The following is a 21,283-nucleotide window of genomic DNA, read 5'->3' on the forward strand; positions in this document are numbered from 1 at the left end:
GTGAGCTGACTGATCCCCAATTACCATGGTGACCCCCAGGGTTGAGAGGTTAATTCTGGGGAAGAAGAAAACAAGGCTAACATAAAAGACCAAGTAGAAAAATAAAGGGGCCGCTGACCACTTCTTGTTTGGCCAGAAAGTTCAAAGCCTTCCACATTGGCTGGAGTCCTCCTCTAATCGATACCATTCTATTCAATCTTCCAGTAGCTTTCAAGACAACAAAGATTTTAATATCCCAGTGCACGGAAAATGAAAAAAATGAACTTTCATTCTGTGTAAAAAAAAAAAAAAACAACAACCAAAAAACAAAAACTTAATGTCACTCTCAGCAACAGGCTCTAAATAAAGACTTGACCATTTAAGGCCTTTTTAGATGCTCAAGCCACAGACTTGGTCAATAAATGTGGAACTCTCGAGAGACTCAAGGGAAAATCTTGGGCCTTTCCATCTTGGCCTGACCAGTTAAGAAAACAGCAACTCCGTCAACACTGGAATCTTTGCTACTGCTAGGTAGTCCCATCATTCCTCTGTGATATGGGTATGATAGTCTCTTATACATGCGCTGCCATTTACTCTCTTATGTCCTTACCCCTTCTTACATGGTTGTCGCAATAAAGTTTAAAGTTATGGCGCATTCACGGTACATGAATCTTCTCTGCTGACTTCTGTGGGTTTCTTTCAACAGTGGGTATAACTGCTCACAACTCCTGAACTGGGATTCGTTGTATGGTCCGACTCCTGTTAATTAGGGAAGCAAAAATTGCCAACAATGGATGATACTAGATTTTAGACTAGATTATTTTTTGAAGACATACTTTGACACTGGGGCAAGACAATGAAACAAAGCTCTGAGACTTTGGGTCAAACCAACTAGGATGAACCAACCTTTCTGAAACACCACTGGACTGAACTATCCTTTTTGTTGCTTAACTAACCCCGCTGCACCGGTGGCTCAAACTCGACCTTTCCGCTGCACCAATGGCTCAAACCTGACCTTTCTTCTGCAACAATTGTTTGGACCATCCTGCTGGCTCCATAATTGTACTCAAGGCTGGCCCCACGCTAGAGGATAATCAGGTGGATTTTGGGTCCAGTTTGACCCTTCTGATAATTCCCAATTCGAAGATAGTCGGAAACAATTATCTGCTCAAATAATCCTGTAGTGTGGGGGGTTTACAGACTTGATCTTTAAGGTCACCAACTTGATCAGAGTTTCCCCAATTCAGAATGGTAAATATCAAACATGTTTGATATTCATGACGAGAAAAAGGAACAGCGATGGAATATTGAGCAGAGAGCAACCTGACCAGCAAGCATCATGTTTAGTATCTCCAAGGCAGTGGAAGGCCAGAGAATGCAAAAATAACTACATTTCTAATGGTCAGGAGTTTCACTCTCCCCTCTACCCATGTACTCAACAACATGAGCTTGTAGCAGTAACTAGCTCATGCTGCAGCAAAGTGTATAAAGGCGGGTCAGGGCTCTACGTTAACTTTGAGACATGGTTGCCTATGGTCGGGCATTCGGGCAACCATTTGTAGAAATCTGGTTGCCCAAACTCAAAACATGGTTGCCCAAATATTACATTTTTTTTTTATTTATTATTCAACCTTCTCAGACGCTGTCTGTATCAACAAGCATTGACACTAGCGCCCCGTGCGAGTAATGCGGTAATTAGTCATGTAGTGAAGGACATACCAATAGTCATTCTCCCCAGGATTTCGCGGGCCTTTTTTGTGATTGTTGCGGGCTAAAATGTCTGATGTTGCGGGGGTTTTTCCCAAAAAATTGCGATGAAAGTTGCGGTGTTTTTTAGGTTTTTGTTGCGATTGCATTGCGGGAGGAAGTGAAAGTTGCGAGAAATTGTTGCAATTTTCTCTTTTTGTGATTAAAATTGAGTGATATGTTAAATATTAAGTTATTACTGAAAAACTATTGATTAAAAAAATCAAAAGACACTGAGAAATGGTCCTATAAACAACTTTACCAATGTAAAAGATTACCAAGACTACAAAAATGCAGAAAAATAGGCTTTACTTATCCAAATGCTCCTGTTGGTTCAAAAGTTAAAGTGCACAGAACCTCACAGCACAACATGAAGTTACCTTAAAATATAATATAAATGTCTCAGCTTTCATGTAAGAAAAAAACTATTAATACTAGTACTGTGTGCAGGCAGTCTCTCCTGAAGACTAAATTAAACAATAATTATAAACTAATAAAATAAATGGCTCAGGCTTCATAGAAGAAAAAAAACAATTTGAACAGAATCTCACAGTATGATGCTGAAGCTGCCTAAACAATGGAAAATAAAATACCATTTTGGCAAAAATGTTGGCATCCATTAATTTCTTGTATTAAGTAAAAAAAAAAAATGTAAAGTGCACACAGTCCTTCACTGTAAACATAACACACTTTCAGTAACAGAATTTAAGCCTATATAAACACTGACTCGCACATCATGCAATGTTGCCAGATACTGCTGACGTTTTCCAGCCCAAAATATGTTCAAAAGCCGCCAAGATGCACTTAAAACCGCCCAATCTGGCAACACTGCGCACATGCTGCTTCTCTTGAACGTATACACAGAAGTAAGGCGGAAGGTAGTTTGTCGACGTCACCTCAAGACGATGCCAACGATTGGTCAAATTTGCGGGAAAGTTGCGGTGATTGGATATAATTGCAACACCGCCCTGAATTCGCGGGGATTGCTTGAATTTGCAAATCACAACATCGCGAAATCCTGGAGGGTCTGAATAGAACACTGAATATGCACTACGCGATAATTATTAGCAATGGGAAACTGCATTGCGAGCCTGCGATGTGCAAATGTGAATTCCGCTAGTTGTTGAACATCCCGTAATGATAACATGGACGCGGTCTTTCCGAGTCAAACAATCGCAAATCGTGATGGAATTTCATCATAATATGAATGAATAAACATCGTTTTTCACGCAAGTTGATATATTTGGGTAGTTGCACGATCAGGCAAGCATTTGTGAGAGTCTGGTTGTCCGAATCTATTGAATGGTTGCCCCGGGCAATCGGGCTACTGTTAAATGTCGAGCCCTGCGGGTGTCCATAAAGCATTTCTCCCCGAGCACCGGCCTTGTTCCCAATGAGGAGAGCATGCACTGCACTCATTTTTCTCAGAGAGCGCCGCCTCTTTTTTTATGTTCAGCCGCTCCAGACTCGCTTTTCAGAGCGAGGTTCTGTGAGATCCCAAGTCCCTGAGAAAATCGAGGGGTGTACCAGGCCGAACTCAGTTTTCTGTTGCACCAATGAGTCAAAGCAACCTTTCTACTACACCCTATGGGGTCAAATCATCCTCTCTATTGTACCTTATGGGGTTGAACCAACCTTTTTTGTTGCAGGATGAGTCATCAATGCTGGTCAAACACCGATGAGTCATCAATTCTGATGTTTTGTCTCAGAAAACAGGAAAAGAACATATCTTTATACATTTAACCAAAAAGTTTTCACCAACAAGACTAACTGAACTATTCTGACTTTTACCCTCATTGTAGCATTTCCAATCTTGCTTTATATTCCTCTGTGTGAAGTGCAGACTCTCCAGTCCCACTAGACCTCAGATGTTCCCAGCATTTTAAGACTTTTCAGGACAGCACATCCTATCCTTTCAGCATTTTCCTTCTTTCAGGCCATGCCAGCTCCACATGTGGTGAAAATATCTCTCCGCTGCCTGCAAGAGCAATGTTCCCTGCTTGTTTTCATTTTATGGTTGTATACACAATGCTGCCAAAGCCACAGTGAGGAAAAGAGTGGGGAAGGGAAGGGGAGCGATCAATCAGGAATGAAGAAGAGATAGACAAACAAGACCACTCATGGTAGGCATCTTTGTACATTGCAGCAACAAACTTTCTCTTATGTAAATCACATTCTCAAAACACACATAAATGAGGTCTCGGCATGGAAATATAAACCGAGATTAGTGCCAGAGTGGGACGTGCATTTCTGTGCTTCGTGCATTCTCAGAATCTTCTTTAAATCCGTGGTTCTTTGCCCTGTCTTCCAGGTATGCAAGAGGAGGATGTGATGCATCAGATCTCGCAACGATTAACAGAAAACAGTGAGCTTCCCGTTTGGATGCTGGGAAACTCCACAACTGTAATGAAAGGGATACGTTCCAATAAAGCAGAGTCTAGTTTCAGCAATATTACAGGACCTTCATTTCTCACCAAATGGCCTCCTTATACCGAACGAAAAGCCTGATATACAATACAAAAGGAGCCACCACTTCCTCATTCTTTTAATAGGAATGCACCAATCCCACTTTTTCCATTTCAACAGAAAGACTCAACCGACAGCCGATACTGACATCCTTTTGGTAACGGAGCTGACTTTCTGCACTCTTCAAATTGCAAAACCCTGGAGTAACCAGGGTGGGTTTTGAGGCATTGCGTTTCCCTGTTTTCATGCGCAAAAACAAACTTGATTGGATAAGAAAATCAGATCTAATCTGATAATCAAGAATTTGTTGATGTATTTATTATGGTGGTGGCTCCTGAGAGCGCAAACATTTAGGACTATATTCCATACGGGGCCACATTTTAACCATTACGTTACTGGCATTTGGCAGACGCTGTTATCCAGAGTGACATACAAACATACCCTTGTTCAAGGGCACTTCAGCCATTCCTGCTGGTCCAGGGAATCGAACCGGCGACCTTTTGGTCCCAAAGCTGCTTCTCTAACCATTAGGCCAGGGTTTCCCCTAATATTAAATAAAGGCAACAAAGAAAGTATGCTTCTCGGAAAAAGCTAATCTGCAATCTACGCACTTAACGAGAGCTCCAGTTTAAACCCCCCCCCCATAGGACAGAACTGTTGCAGAATTATCATAACATTAACAAGAAGACAGTCATATCTATATCCCCCGCCCTATATGCCAACTACATACCAAATTTCAAGATATTATTTGTCATTCTGCTGCAGGAAACCAACCGTACCTCTTTACACTGACCTCAGCAGCCCATGACATAAGCCCACTGGACCTTTGGTCCAGGTGAGCTAAAAATTAAAATCTCACATTTCTTAGTATCAAAAGGCCCATATACATTACTTAATCAACACATATACCGACTTTCAAGACCGTACCACTCATATGGCCCTTTTCCACTACCCTTTTTCAGCTCACTTCAGCTCGCTTCAGCCCGACACGGCTCGTGTTTCGACTACCTTAGAGCAGCACGACTCAGCTTGCTTCAGCCCTGCTTAGCACCCAAAACTCGCACGGTTTTGGAGTAGGGCTGAAGCGAGCCAAACCGAGCCGAGTGGGGCTAGGGGCGTGAGCAGACACTCCCCTGTGCACTGATTGGTGAGGAGGAGTGTCCTCACATGCCCACACACGCCCCGTGAGCACGCTGGGATCTGTAAACACCGTAAACCCGGAAGAAAAAGAATTACGAATTACGAGAATTTCTGAAGCCTTATGCGCCTCGCCTCATCTATACGCTCTTGCCAGTATCTGTTGGCGTTGTCAGTGACAACAAGCCACAGCACCAAGACCAGCAACACTAATGACTCCATGTTTATTGTTTACTCTCCGGGTCGTGAGACTACCGCTTAAAAGATCACTGATGTCACTGTTTGCGCCGCCTAACGGCATCACGTGACGTCCACCCACTTTCGCTAACTCCACCCAATGTGTCCACCCACTTCCAGCCAGCACGGTTCAGCGCGGTTGTAGTCGAAATGCAACTCCAACAGCCCCACTCAGCTCGACTCAGCACGGCACGGCTCAGCCCGACTCAGCCGCGTTGGTAGTGGAAAAGCGGCAATAGTTTTCAAGTTCTGCTCTGGAAACAAAACCTACTCCTAAGACTAACCTGAGAGACTGAGTCTGAAATTGTTTCCATGGAAACAAAAATTAAAATTTCTGAGTATGAAAAGACGCATCTACTACATCACCTTGTTAACATGTATACCGAGTTTCAAATCTGTATCATGAATAGTTTTGGATATAGTGCTCCGGAAACTAAAATCAAAATCTATTTTAATGTAAAAATGTGAAAAATACTTTTTTTTTTCAAAAACCAAAATAGCAAAAGGCGCCAGTTCACATGTTGCTTGATATGTATACCAAGTTTCATGAAGATATCTTCAGTAGTTTTAAAGATATGGCCCAGAAACAAAAACATGACCGGACGGACAGCCGGAACCCGTTTCTATATCCGCCGCCAAACTTCGTTTGGGCGGGGTATAATATGAAAATATCACATGGTCCTAGACATGGTTTATAAATGAGCGCAAAGGCACATCTTCAAATACTTTCAATGGTGAATGCACTATTGAAACTATTTTTATTCTGCAATTCATGTCAAAAGAAAGAGTCTCGAGTTTTCTTATTTTTGTCTTCTGAGAATTTAAACCCTACGTTCCAGTTGCAATGTTTGCTCAGATTCACATGTTGAGTAAAAATAGCTTCTTGTTACAGTAATTTTCAGAGTGAGAGACACCTGCGCAACACATTTCACCCCTTAAGCACAAACATGTGAAGGTGATTGGGTGTGTGAGAGAGAGAGAGAGAGAGAGAGAGAGAGAGAGAGAGAGAGAGAGAGAGAGAGTACAGAAGCACAGAGAAGACCCTCAGCTCACAGTTCACCCGTGGCTGTATTCCTCAGAGACGAGGGGAAGCATAAACAAGAGAATCGGCTCTGCAATTAACTTCACCCCACTTTCCGGCTCTTAAACGCTGTCCTAGATTTGCGAGGAGGCGGAGAGGAACGCAGCTGGAATAATAATTTAGTGTCAGTTGAAACAATGAATAATGACAACACCATTAGACCGGGTGTAGCGAATATCAATATTCCTCACGCACATGATGCAATATTTGGCCTGGCTAACAAAAAATAACTCCTACAAATGGGGGGAAAAAATCTATCTATCTATCTATCTATCTATCTATCTATCTATCTATCTATCTATCTATCTATCTATCTATCTATCTATCTATCAGTACGGTTTCCATCAAATCCTGCGCTCTGATTGGCTGGCGAGCGGGTCCGTATCGTACAATACGGACCCCAGTTACGGACCTCTGGCGACTCGCTCGTTCACAACAACAAACAAACATAGTAGAATTTTTTGTCAACATTTATCTTTTTTTTAAAATAAGATTTATTTATAAGATTATCAAAAATCTTATAAATTTTTCCCAGCATTTCTCAGGAGAACAGCATTAATTTTACAGCACGGATAGCGATAACGACAGTGTTCACAGCGAAAGCGAGTTTTACTACCCTGAGGAAGAAGAAATAAAAGAAAACATTTCAGGAGAAAGCTAAAAACCTCTAACTGTTGCTAACGCTGAGCAAAAACATGGCTGAATCCTGAATGACTCCTATTTGTATAAATAGGGGACTACATAGGCGGCAAAATGTAGTTGTTTTCCTGCCATGGAAGTGCACTTGTATACTGAGGAGGAAGCCATTTGCATGACAGCCGTGAATGAGGATTCAAAATGGCATCTCGGCTCGGTTTTCCCTTTCGGGCACTCTTGTTTTCTGTTCGAATTTGGTAAAGAAAAAAATAAATATATTATTTACCAGCTTAAGGTCGGTCCGTATAGTCAAATACCGTGACCTCAGCCTTGAATACTGACCTCGGTCACGGTATTTCATGATACGGACCTCCCAGCTGGTAAATAACGTGTATATATCTCATAGGATCCTAGTTTTCAGAACTGTACCCCTTTTTTTTTCCCCCTGACACAAATACAGCCTAAAACACCACATTTTTCCAAGCAAACCCAATCCAAAAGTGTTAACGAAGTCTTTCATCTTCTCAGATGACAAAAGGCACCCAAACAAGTGAATAGTGAAATATAGCGCGCCTCTTACCTGAACTTGCCCCTTGCCCATGATCTTGTCTACAATCTCGTTGTCGTCCTTGTTGAGCTTGGACTTGTCGTAGCATTTCTCGTAGCACAGGATGCGCAGGCACTGTGAGCCCTCCAGCTCAATCTCGAACTCCTGTTGGACAGTCGGAGCAAAAGACACGGATGAAACCCAAGCCTCGAAGAAGCTACAAGAAGAAAAATCGGACGGACCAGAGAAAAACGAATACCTCGTTCCAGTGTGGCTCGGTGGTGTCCCGGAACACACGGGTCTTGGCTTTGCTAACGAAGTAGCCAAAGGAATCCACTTCAAGCGTGCAGTAGAGATCTGAGAAGAAGTGAAATTTCAACATTGGCCAAATTTGAACAAGACGATACCACAACACCAAACGACAAGCAATAAATAAAAAAGTTCGACACTCGAACGCAAACTGATGATCACAGCACGAAACATGTCGACGCGCAGAATTTGAAAAATGGATCCAAGCTTTCAAACAAAGACTCGTACACAGTAAACATGGCCCTGTGTCTCAATGCTCGGAGAAGAAATTTGGAGACAACCACACTTGTGAGGTCGACCCCGTCTGAGCCGACACTGCAGTTCAAACAGCATCATATTGTCAATTTCCCGTGTCTCTATTCCATCCCAATAATGGCTCTCAAACATCCACACACACACAGAGTTTAAATTGATTCACTGCACCAAGCAGTCAGTTTCGTTCAGTGACATCGTGATGGATTACTTTACTGTGAGACCTTTGTCCTGGAAGCCATGTGAAGTTTGTGCTGAACATCGAGAGCAGCCCCTCATGGGAACAACGTGTTAGCGTCTGTCAGTCAATACACTATCCGATATGTCCGTAAATGATGAAACATTAAAGATAAATTGGCTAAACCAAGTGCCTCATTATGCCAAATTCAAATTTCAATTTGGGATTTGTCCGATTTGCCAAAAGAGCTGTATAAAACTCAGTTCTTCCAGAACTTGCAACTATTCGTGAATATACCTGGAATGTTTCCAGTCATTGTCTAGACAACAAAACTGATCACCAGTATCTTTTTTTTTTTTTTAAACCGAGCAAAGCCTGACATACAGATGATCCCGTCCAGAAAGCTGGCCATGTTTAATGTTTTCTTCAAGAGAAAATAAAGTCTTTGTGAAATCTATATATCTCTCCATCACCTTTGCATTCAGGGAATCGTGGAAAGAAGTGCTGCCAGAGAATCTACTGTGCACAACCCTCTTTAGGTCATTCCATTGGTTTGCTCTGGGACTGAGGTCCGACCCATGACTGGGACGTTCCTACCCTTTGCTTTGGGTTGTTACGATGTTGGAAGGTAGGATTCCGCTTCATCTTCAGCTTTTTGATGCTGGCCACCAGGGTTTGTGCCAAAATGCATTGATATTTAGAGCTTATCCCATCTATCTTGAGTAGTGCCCCTGTCCCAGCTGAAAAGAAGCATCTTTAAAGCATCATGCCGCCACCACCATGCTTCATTTTACACACAGTGAATGATGAGCTGTATTGTATTTATACAAAACGTATCTTTTAGAATCGAGTCTAATTAAGGTCTCATCGTTGTTTAGGATGACTGGATGTATTTGTTTTGCAAAATTTAGACAGCCTTGGATGTTCTTGGCTTCCTTCTTGCCACCTTATATGCTACATATAAAGAGTCCAGAGCCATGTTTTCTCATTGTCCTTTATCTTGGCAATGTCCCTGTGGTGATGCACTTTCTCCACATGGTTGACAGTGCTCCATGATACATCCAGTAGTTTGATATGCTTCTCCAGATTGGTACCTTTCAACAAAAAGAGACTGTAGACATTTTATCAGCTCCTTACGGACCATGGCTATCCAAGGAGCATGCATACAATGATCCTGGGAGCCATGTTGTTGGGGACAATTGCCCCTGGTAGGGTCTCCCAAGACAAATTAGTTCCAGGGGAAGGGCCAGACTAAGAGCGACTCAAGACCCTGATGAAACGGCAAAGAAGGAGCTGCAGCGCCTCACCCGGGAGCGGGAAACCAGGGCCTCCTCCTGGAGCCAGACCTGAGTAGGGAGCTTGCCGGCGAGAGTCTGGTGGCCAGGCCTTGGCCCATGGGGCCTGGCCAGGCACAGCCCGAAGAAATTACATGGAGCCGCTGCCATGTAGACTCCCCACCCACAAGGACAGGCACCGGGATCGGGTGCATTGCGAGCCGGGTGGCAGGCAAAGACGGGAGCCTGGGCGTGCTGATCCTCGGCAGTGCAGACTAGTGATTATTTAGGGTGGTTTATCCAAATCACTTTCATTAATGGCAGCTTTATGCTACTTATTTGGATATGAACACGGCTACAGTCTCCATTACGCAATCAGGGAACTTTATATTTTTATACCTACTGTACATTATAGTACTGTACACCTTTTTTTCTCCTCCCTAGTTCTGGTACGTGTATTGCATAACCAATTTCCAGCATGTCTGTTTCAGGCCTCCTGTACATCGCAAAGTGTTTCGAAAAGCAGCACGGATGAAGACTGAAGCACAGCAGGGGTCTGAGCTCCAGAAAAGCAGTGTATGTGCTGAAAGGGATGGCTGGGGCTTTTTACATGCTTGTAAAAGAGAGAGGAAAAAGCTGATGTAGCACAGTGTCACTGCTTTGGCAACCAGAGGGGAGGGAGGAAAAACACCCTAAGCTTGATTTATACACAAAAGCTCATTTAACAAAATACAAGCGATTGTTTCGAAGAGGAAAGAGAGAGGAAAATAAGCAGAACCAGGTTTGAGGTTTTGTAATGTTTGCTCATGCAGATGTGCGACTGCTCGAGGTTAAAATGCTTGTGGTCACTTTGCGATGGCTGCTGCATAAGGAACAGGTTTGAGCTTGTGACTGGGCGAGTGATGCCGTTGTGGGAAATAATGACGTTCCTAATGAGCTATCCAGAACGGGGACGTATCCTTATCCGTGTATGTACGCGTTGAGAAAAACATGCATCCTGGTTTCCAGACACGCATCGCCATTCACAGTGATCCCAAGCAAGAAGTTCACCATGTACAGTACGTGTCTGATTTATTTATTTGCCTCTTGTCTGTGTCTTTTCAGAATTAAGAGGATAACACTTTGTGCATCTATGAGCTACAACATGAGATTTTTCTACCGTGGTCAATGTTAAGCTGATGGTTGCAAGCACATACTTTCAGGCACAGTCCTAATTTAATTCGGTTTGAATACACAACAATAATTTTAAGAAACAGGAACAGAAAGAAAAGAAGCCTGGATTCAATAAGATGCAAAAAAAAAACCCCACATGAATATTATATTTTATAAAACATAACTGGTCTCTCATTTGGGACATTATGGTAAAAAAAAAAAAAAAAAGTTCTAATTTTACTTTTTTTTTTTGCATTTACCGAACACTCAATGTTTCTTTTTTCATGTTTAATAAGAATAAACATAGCGTCTTGCTTTATCTGGCCTCCACTGTGGAAAATTTTTTTGATTAAATTCAAATGCTTTTGTAAAATTGATTTCCATATAAAATAACTCCATCATGAAGAATTAAAGCCCCTCCTTCACAGATGAGTGAAAATATTGAATAAATTTCCTCTTTTTGATTGCTTGGGTTAAAAATGCCAAGTTATGACTGAATTGATTATTCACGTAAATATGAATAATATGATACATTTTGGGGATCTGATATGGCGAAATAGGACACAATGGAAAAATCAAGAACACACCGGAAAGATGAGAATAACGGCGGCGGTAAAAGAACAGCGACTGTACCGGCTGAAGGTCGCGCGGGTCTCTGCTGCGGCGCGCAAGCAACGGGACATCACTACTGCACCGGACGGAGCGCGAGGCGGGGGCGGGGCAAAATAACTGGCTGTAGATTCTATCCAAAGTTCGATCTAAATTGACCATGGTTGCAAAATATTGGCCAAAAATACGCAAACACCCCGAAATATGAAAGTAAGATGAAAAAGAAACATTCTATTGCCTTATACTGCAAGACTAAAACAAAATAAAACTCTCAAAACTCACCTTTTCAGCGATAACGTCCGAACAGATCACTCGCGTAACAGAAAGACCGCGAATGGAAGCACGATCAACTTTTAACTGTTGGAGTGGAAAATTCCATTCTACACACGCAAATTGTTAATGTGTGTCCTTCCGCGCACACAAATAACACGCTACGGTAAAAAATACACCACAACTCATTTTATAGCTCAGAAATTCATACAAGACCAGCTACCATCGTAACATATTCTGTAAGAAACATATTCTATACCTAACTTTCAGCTTTCGTTTTAAAAAACAAAATCGCAGATTTATAACTAAATGTTTATATGGCGTAGTGATTTTAAGTTACTACTTTTGGTGAGGTAGTGACCTCGACCCTGAGGCTTTCCGTTTAGATCAAAACACACGATCGTATTGGTTTTGGGTCTGCGGAAAATGGAGTTACGACGGTGATCAAATATTGTGCATGATGTTTTATTACGGTTATGATTATTCTGTGAGCGCACCAATCCTTAGGTGGATAAAGTTACAACTTAAAATACAATTAGTGATAACTGTAGACTTTTCAGTGGACTACAACCTTTTTAAGGGAATGCGATGTCGTCAACCGTTTATCATGTCCCAGATCAAGCCGCCATTTTTCCACAAATTTGCAGAATTTTTGCCAAATTCTGAATAGAGTATTCACATCCAAGATTTAGTTTTATCTGTATTATTTCTTTCATCATTTTATTTCAAATTAAAACCAACATCACCATTCAAAACCGTATAGTTTATTGACTGAGTATATTTAGTGGGGAGTGATTATTAGACAGAGTATATAGCTATACAGATATTATTATTATATATCAAATAAATAGAATAATGCATCAAATGAATGCTCTCTCTCATTACTCGCACACTCTTTTTATAATCTGATGAATGAGAGACGGATGAAATGTGTTCTACGAACACGGCCTCATATGCTGAGGCAAATCAGTAATGAGCGTAAACCACACGCCAAGCTGGGGGGAGAAGAAACAAAGAAAAGCAACAGATGTGACACACACACACACACACAATGCCCCTTTTGATAGAGGTCAGTGCCGTGTTGTTAGTGCGAGCAGGCCTTTCTGAGAGAATCTATCTGCACTGCACTCTTCTGTACCGCGTGAAAACAGACGCCGGATTGTTATCACACCCAGTCTAATCTACAGCATGAGGCTGCCATATGCTACAGCTAAAGCTATTAAAGCGATGCTAATTCACATCAACACACCATATGGAACAATCTTCTGGGTATTAAAAAGAAATGATATTTATCTCCCTGTCTGCCCCCTACCCGTCTCTCTGTTCATCTACCTGTCTAACCTTACTTGCCCATAAACCCACCTGCCCCCGACCGGTCCGTCTACATACCTGTTGCTCTGCCTTACTGCCCATCCATGTGCCTATCTAAATATCTGTCTAATAAGCACGTCACAAAACATCGATACACTGATTACTGATAGGCACATTGTTTTATTCTATGTTTACAAGGCATCGATGTATTAAAATTAGCTGACATTTTAACCTGTGCGCGTCCCAATTCATTCAGTTGGCCTTCTGTTTCATGACGTCTGGAATAATTATTATCGGAGACCACAAGGGGGCGATATAAAATCTATAGTTCTTACGCCTCGGTCTCGCTTCACAGGAGACAATTTTGGGCCTTCTGGGGGTCAACCGGTACGCGTTCTGGACCCTTCTGTCGAAATATGAGCGAGCCAGAGAGTGACTTTGAGAAGCGGAAGGGCGCGGCTTCTATTCCCGGAAAGTTTGGTCGTGTTGAAAATTTCCGTGGGTCAAGCAAGCGCTGGATGAATTCCTCCGTGAGCATCGTCGACGCATACGCGAAGCTAACAACATTCTGCAGAAAGTGAAAAAGCTTGCCGAGGGGACGTGGCTTATTTCGTCTTGCCGTGGCTGTGCTGTACTGCGGCTGCGAAAACAACAAAACGCTGCCGTAAGACCATACGTCGCTGCCGCCATTGGTTTTACCGCCGTCTTCCGCTGCTACCATGGCTTCGTTTGCATATTTACGCCGCCCAAATTTATGCGACTGAACCGATCACCTCCAAAGTCGACCAGAATGGCCACGGTAGCCCCAGCCACGGATGAACCGGCTGGCTGTGTGTGACCTTAGTGTTGCTAAGTTACCTCGCTCGCCTCTGTCAAATTCACAATCAGGGAGGCGAATCCGGCGCCATCTAGTGGTGCTTTGTTATAATGACACTGAATACCGACAATCTTTCACAGCTTGGGTAGTTAAAGGTTCGTCTATTCGTTTGTGCCTATTTATTTCTATTAAGCTTACTAAAAGCTCTACATGTGTGTGTGTGTGGGGGTGTCCAGCCCACTATCCCCCTCTCTCTCGCTCTCTTTCTGGCAGTCCGTAATCTTGTGCTAATCACATTTAAGTGCATGAAGTAGGTTGTTACTCTGAAGGAAACGATCCTTTCAAACAGATGCTGTACATTAGCTGTGCTCACTGGAGATAATGCGGTTAATTGTAAGCAACACACACACACACAGAGAGAGAGAGAGTACTTACTAGCTGACTCTTTGAAGCCAGTGGCAGAATGGACGATGACATGCAGGAAGCCGTAGAGGCCGGAAGATTCTTCATCTGAAACACACACACACGAATTTGAAAGAGCATTAGAGCGACAACACAGAAAGACACGGAAAGGCTTTCTCTACACAGCTTCATTAATCTTTTAAGCACATCATCTTGTATCTTCATTCGTATTCCAGTTCCCCTCCTTGGCATGCATCCAGACACACACACGTACGTACGTCAGCACTCCTACATGGCCGGCGTGAGATCAGGAACGGATCCCCGTCACTGCCAGGGCTGTGTAAGAAGTGACTGACAAACTCCAGTCGCCTCTCTTGCAAGCTTGAAACAGATCCACTGGTGACTTTGTAAGTACGAGCGAGCATGCTGTTCGAGGAAATTAATCAACAGCGGGGGCCCACACGTAGAGGAGTTACCGTTACCGAACCCGGGGTTAATAGTTTTCCAATAATGGCACATTTGGAAGCAGGACCTACTGACACCTTCTGACCAATCAGATGTAATCGAAGCGCATGTTTAACAGGTATGAGTTTGCCCAACAGTACACAGTACTGCCATTGGACTCGGACAACCTTCTGATCACCAGCTCAGACTCTTCAGATGGTTCTCCGAGCGGGCTCCAAGCACCCACAGGGCATGGCGTCGTTTGGAAAAAGGGCTCATTTTTATGAATCAGAGAAATGAAAGCTGCTCAGCAGATCCGCAGCACTACCTACTACTTCCTTCCAAGCTTTATCGATCGATCATGGTCTTTCCCACTCCATGTGGCACATAGGGCGGTGCCAATCTCCGTTTCCGTAGTCCTCGGTCTCTCGCCTATTACAAAGCTAGGGTTACAGTGGGGGGCTGGTCCTTTGGTAACCGCGAGAGTTTGACTCCTCACTCGCCTTGCCAGACGGCAGCAGGTACCATTTTTATGATGGTCTCTGGTATGACCCGACCGTGAGCAGAACCCGCAATCTCCAGATCCAAGCACAAAAAAAAAAAAAAAAAACTAGATAGAACTCGACGTCGATGGAGATTCCTCCGCCCAGTAGACTACACGCCTTATTAAGCTGTGATTTGGGGATGGACATTTGACCTCACAGTAATCGTGACCTGGTGAAATTGCTTGTATTAGCCTTGGAGATACTGTGTTCACAAGGTTTTCGGACAGACACTTGACCTCACAGTGACCTTGACCTTAGACCTTTTGATCTCAAAATCTAAATCAGTTTATCTTTGTCCCCAAATGCACAAATGGTGAAAGTTTGGTGAAATTCCTTTCATTCGCCTTGGAGATATTGTGTTCAGAAGGTTTTCGGACAGACATTTGACCTCACAGTGACCTTGACCCTAGACCTTTTGATCTCAAAATCTAAATATCAGTTCATGTTCGTCCCAAAACGCACAAATGGTGAAAGTTTGGTGAAATTCCTTTCATTAGCCTTTGAGATATCGCATTCACAAGGTTTCTGGACGCACAGACAGACGGACAACCCGAAAACATAATGCCTCCTGCACCTTACGGTGGCGGAGGCATTAAAAAAAAACAAAAAAAACCGAACGAGATGTTCAAGATGAAACGAAGGTTAGAAGTTTTTCTCCCACTTCTAAGCGTCAAACAAGAAAGGGGAACTAACTGAAAGCTCATAACACGGAATTTCCGATCTCCGACTTGGAAAAAAGTAAGAAAAACACCCCCTCGACTTGAACGTCGTACTTGGGATGTTCTCGTCAACCCCAAGTTGAGCGCACGACGTTAAATCCACTTCGTAGCAATGAGTTTTACTGCGGATCAATCAGCATCCGGATATATTACGCTCTTAAATTATTATTTTTTTTAATGTTACGTAATTCCAAGTTCCAAATTTCCATGTTGCGAATGTGGAACCGAGGAAAGAGCTTTGGTTCCAAGAACGACTCAAGCTAATCGCTTGGAAATTTTCATTCAAGAATTAAACGTTGCATACTGAACAAAGAAAGGGAAAAAAAAACACAACCAAATGTATTTATGCTCATTTTACAACTTGGTTAAAATATAAATATAACATCCCTGCCTTAAGCCATCGCCGGCCGGGTGAGTGAAAAGTGCTCCATAAATAAAATGCATTATTGCTGTTATTATTATGCATGAAGGTCATGTGCTGAGCGAGGACAGAAAATCCAATAATGATACGAAAATAACTTTCCCTGTTCGACGTTATGCACATCAAGTCGTGCGGGTCTGCCAGGTGCAAGCAGCCGTGGGCGAGGAAACCGTGACGGACTTGTATGATGCGTCCATAACGAGAAACAACATACAAGCATCTCTTATTCAACGCTCCAGGGTGGCCATGATCTCCACACACACACACGTGTTCAGGTTGCATCTCCTCTGCTTGTTTGTGTTTATCTGGAAGTGAACAGGCTCGGATTCTCACACCGATCCATCAAAGTGTGATGTGAGGAAGTAAACAGAATCTCTGTATATATCTGTATGTGTGTGTGAGAAAGAGAAAAAAAAAAAAAAAACAGTAATCCTGAGTTGTGTGCGCGCCTAGGTGCAGGTGTGTATACTTTCCAAAGATCTCCAACAGTCTCTCTGAACCAAATACAGCCGGAGGAGAGGAAAACAGAACCCACGCAGATAATCCTCTTTAACCTCCTAGGGCTTAGCGGTCACATGCGTGGACAGCACTTTTTAGAAATTCGGAACAAGAATCCACATATGTGGACATACTTTTTCTCTAAAAGTACATCTTATCAAAAGATGATGCTTAGTTTTTATTCTAATCAGGTTCTAATAAGCCCAAATAGCAAAGAGAAATAAAAAAAAAATGCATGTAAAAAAACAGCTTGGGCCTTAAGGCATCTGCATGCTCTTGCGACAAGGCTTTCGCAGATAGCTTTTCGCAGACAGTTGTAATTTATTGTTGAGCGGGGAGTAATAGGCGTGCGCGATGTTATTCACCGGCACAATGCAAGGGGGCGCGAAGTCGCTAGGAGTAGTTGGTGGGTGTGGTTAGTGGAGTGTTTATCCTCCGGTTACGAAGGCCCAATCCCAATTCTAATTTCTACCCCTACCCCTCCCCCTTCCCCTTGGCCCTTCCCCTTGAAACTGAGCTACAAGGGATAGGGCTTGAAATTCAACCCTTACGTATTGGGATAGCCCTTCAACGATCGCATACGTCATCGCGTACCTCCGTCAGCGTTTACGTTAGCAAAACGCGACCAAATGCGTCATTGGCTGCGACCAGCCGCTACAGTCAGAGCCAGAACCAGAAATCTCTGCTGGCAGGGTGTGATTTGTTAACTAACACCACTGAATGGGATATCTTTGGCGCTTCGTGCACCACATCCGACAGAATAAGGTGTCAGAACACTCATGTAAACAATAAAAGCGAGAATAACAGAACAAAACGTACGCAGTCAAGCAACCGAAAACAATACTCACTCCCAAAGCTTTTTAGCAGCAGCTTGGATTTCAGAAATCGCTGCTCATTCTCAGCTCGAAAGCGAATCAAGCGGCGTGTTTCCTCTGGATAACAACTTAAAACACGTAAATAATGGAGAAAATACATTTATGACAATCTTTCGCCGCGGGAACCGCCATCTTTCTGAAATCCGCATGAAATCTCGCTGAAATCCGCATGGCATTGTGGGAAATCACTCAAACCCCTTCGTTCGGAGTCAGCTCCAGGAAAATCTCCGTTTGGAGGGGTACAGAAGCCCTACCCCTTCCCCTACCCCTCCGCGTTAACTGGGATTGGGATACCCCTACCCCTTCACGTGAACGCGCAAAATGGAGGGGAAGGGCCAAGGGGTTGGTCCAAGGGGTGAAATGGGATTCGGCCTTATAATGACTAGAACTGGAGTCGTATAGATGTACGTACTTCCTCACTTCCTCAATCAACCGCTCTTCGTGCTGCTCCATCTTCGCTCGTGTTTTTAAAAATGCCGGTCGTGAAAACAAAACAAACCGGGAAAGTAGGGAAGCGGAAGTGCGTGTACAGCGGATGTAGAGTGGACCAATCAGAGCCCTCTTGTCTGCGGCGCTGTCTGCAAGGCTTCTGCGGTGGTCACAATTTTTGGGAGGTGCGCGCAGAGCGTCTGCGAAGGTGGGGGGGCTACGCAGACACCGTCTGCGACGCTATCTGCGAGGACTGGGTTGTCAGCATAAATTGGCCTTTAGGAGGTTAAGTAACACACTCCACACACACACACACTCGTATATGAACCCTGTACAGGCTTCTTTAATATTCTACCTCCAATCACGTGAAGCCTCTCAACACTAATACTGCAAAGAAAGTCAGAAATTGCAGCCCGCTTCCTGTTAACCAGGAGAACTCTTCCGTGTCCTAAACACGCGAAGATATTTTGGTGTGAGCGTTTCAGCCTGCTATCGGCGCGCTCCATCGCTCTTCTTCTTGCTGTGATCCGAAAAGCCTCGGCTGACAAAAGATTCGAACGATGACCCTTGGCTGAAGTGTCCTTCCTGCATTCCAGCACCAGCTGGTTTTTATTTTACCTTGTCCCTACTTTCTCTTGAGGGGGAAAGAAAAAAAAAAAAACTTGGGAATGCAGCGGACATATGAGAACGACATCACCACAACGTATCATATAGCAAATAGGAGAGAGAAGAAAAAAAAAAAACCCTATCATTGCAAATAGATAGTTCACACAAAAGAGCAAACTTCTACTGATATGAATTCTAATGCATGCCCTGAACTTCTTTTTTTTTTAATTATTAAATCAAGCACTCTATCAGCAAAACAAAAATGTAATTAATATACAAAAGTACCTCAACTCACCACCAGGGGGCATCGCATTAACGCTGTTCATGCATCTAACGCACTCGAACACTTTAACGTCACTCTGTACAAAGCCGAGAGCTCTTTAACAGTCCAGTAAACGTTATACGACCCAATTAACAGCAGACGTTCGTTCATACGGGCGTGTCAAATAAAAACCCAGAAATAGTAAACTCGTCAGCGTGTTCAGCGCCATCGCTCCAGGAACACGGCTCGCTTAGCCGCTCAGTCTGGCTTCGACTAAACCGGAAAGTCTTTGTGGGTCTTTTTTTCTCTCTTCCCAGTCAGCATGTTCGAGTGAATAAAATCAGCAGAACTCTTTATTGCTATCGTGCTGATCGACAAAACACATTTGAACTAACGACACTGAAATATCTACGCACGGACTTACAACTGCTCCAAATCTGACAAACGGGTGAACAGGCTCGCTCTAATTTTATCTTGTATACAGCGAGAACCTGTTCATTTAATTAAACAAACCCTTCTTAATAATAATATTCTAGTAACGCGCTCGCATTCATACGCTGACTATGTTTCTATCACAACAACGTACACAAGGGCTTGTCTACGTAATGATATGAATAGATAAAACAAAAACGTGGATTTGATGAGAGGGTGAGGTTTACGATGGTTCAGGAAATGTTCGTTTAAGACTTTTGGAATGGAGTCTCCAGCGTCAGTGCTTCTGTACGTCTTCACCGTACAGCCGGGACTAATTTGTTTCGTTAAATGGATAAAAAGAACTATGTACCACTCTTTTGAGAATGTAAAAAAAAAAAAAATTGGAAAGCTGCTGTTATGTAGAGGAATAAAACACTTCAAGACGTGCTCTTACAGGAAAAAAAAAAAAAAAAAAATCGACTTTGGAGGTCGTAACAGTGACTACATTGTATTAGGCCACACCACACCTCCCGGTCATTGATTATTTTCCTACAACGGCACACCGCTCGCCAAGTGTTTTATTCCTTCTTCCCTCAGCAGGTCAGAGATCTCTCTGTGGGTCTGGCAGATGGCGTTAATGCCAGCTGGATCCAGGAAAATAAATGAGAAACGTGAGCCCTTTCTTGACCGAGTGAGGAAATGAGCGTGATACGGGCGGGAGAGCAGGGGTTATCAGTGGATTAGAACCAGGCGCTAACCTGAATTCTGTTATTTCTCTACTCCTGGGAAGGAAGGGGTGTGCGTGCGCGTGTGTGTATGGTGTGTTACCATCTTTATTAGTTGTGACAGGGATGTTATGGACGGTGCGCAGCTTGAAGCAGGAGCTGGTGAGGACCTGGAGCTCCAGTGAGCTCAACACACAAGACTGGAGATCTGCAATGACAAAGACGACAATAAGAGGCTAGAATTACTCACACACTGCAAAGTAATGTGGATTTATATACATGGGTGTGTGTGTGTGGACCTTTCTTCTGGAGCTTCTGAATGCTCTCCCTCCATTCTGACCTCTCATAGTCTGAGGAAAGCAGGAACGAGTAGCTCTGAGAGAGAAAGGGGGGGAGGGGGGTGTTAGTAAAGAAATAAACAATGCTGCCCTCTAGTGGAAGGACACTGCAGTTCTACACAATTGCAAACGTGGAGGCCATTTGATTTGGACCTTAAAGGAGATACAGTACGCAGAACCTTTATTTTTAAATACATTTCTGAGCGGACAGTATCTCCATCTTTGACTTTTGTATGCTGCGTAAATAGGAGGGAAAAAAAATTTATTTTTGAGAGTTAAAATCGACCGCAAAGTCGGCATTCGAGCTGCCCCGCTGAGCCAGCCAGCCCTGCGTGCGTGACGTCACAGCGGTAATCGGTTTTAAGGCCGAGACCTTTGACAGCTATAGACCAAAGTCATATAAATAAAAATGTATGGTGAAAGTAAGAAATACCGTTACCAACTTGCTCAACTAAGACTGATTTGACTTCACTGATTGTGGGTCGACTCTCATTAAAACAGGACGGGTGTTATAACTTATGCAACATACATGTACTACATGCATGCATTTTCACTGATAAAACATAAAAGGCTCATTAAATAATCAGATGAACTGAGACAATCA

The 21,283-nt window shown here is 43.3% G+C and overlaps 1 protein-coding gene across 6 annotated transcripts in view; it reads right to left on the bottom strand.

Moving 5' to 3' along the window:
* Positions 1-21,283, bottom strand: part of abr (ABR activator of RhoGEF and GTPase) — a 300,438-nt gene that overhangs the window by 48,683 nt on the left and 230,472 nt on the right. For all 6 annotated transcript variants that reach the window (XM_060912269.1, XM_060912268.1, XM_060912272.1 and 3 more), the window contains exons 12-16: positions 20,641-20,716; positions 20,445-20,549; positions 14,437-14,511; positions 8,089-8,186; positions 7,863-7,994 (exon numbers count right to left, since the gene is read on the bottom strand). In XM_060912269.1, the coding sequence (XP_060768252.1) occupies positions 7,863-7,994; positions 8,089-8,186; positions 14,437-14,511; positions 20,445-20,549; positions 20,641-20,716 (486 nt within the window). The remainder of the gene's footprint in view (positions 1-7,862; positions 7,995-8,088; positions 8,187-14,436; positions 14,512-20,444; positions 20,550-20,640; positions 20,717-21,283) is intronic.

This window comes from Neoarius graeffei, chromosome 28, assembly GCF_027579695.1.
Source record: "Neoarius graeffei isolate fNeoGra1 chromosome 28, fNeoGra1.pri, whole genome shotgun sequence".
Lineage (NCBI taxonomy): Eukaryota > Metazoa > Chordata > Actinopteri > Siluriformes > Ariidae > Neoarius > Neoarius graeffei.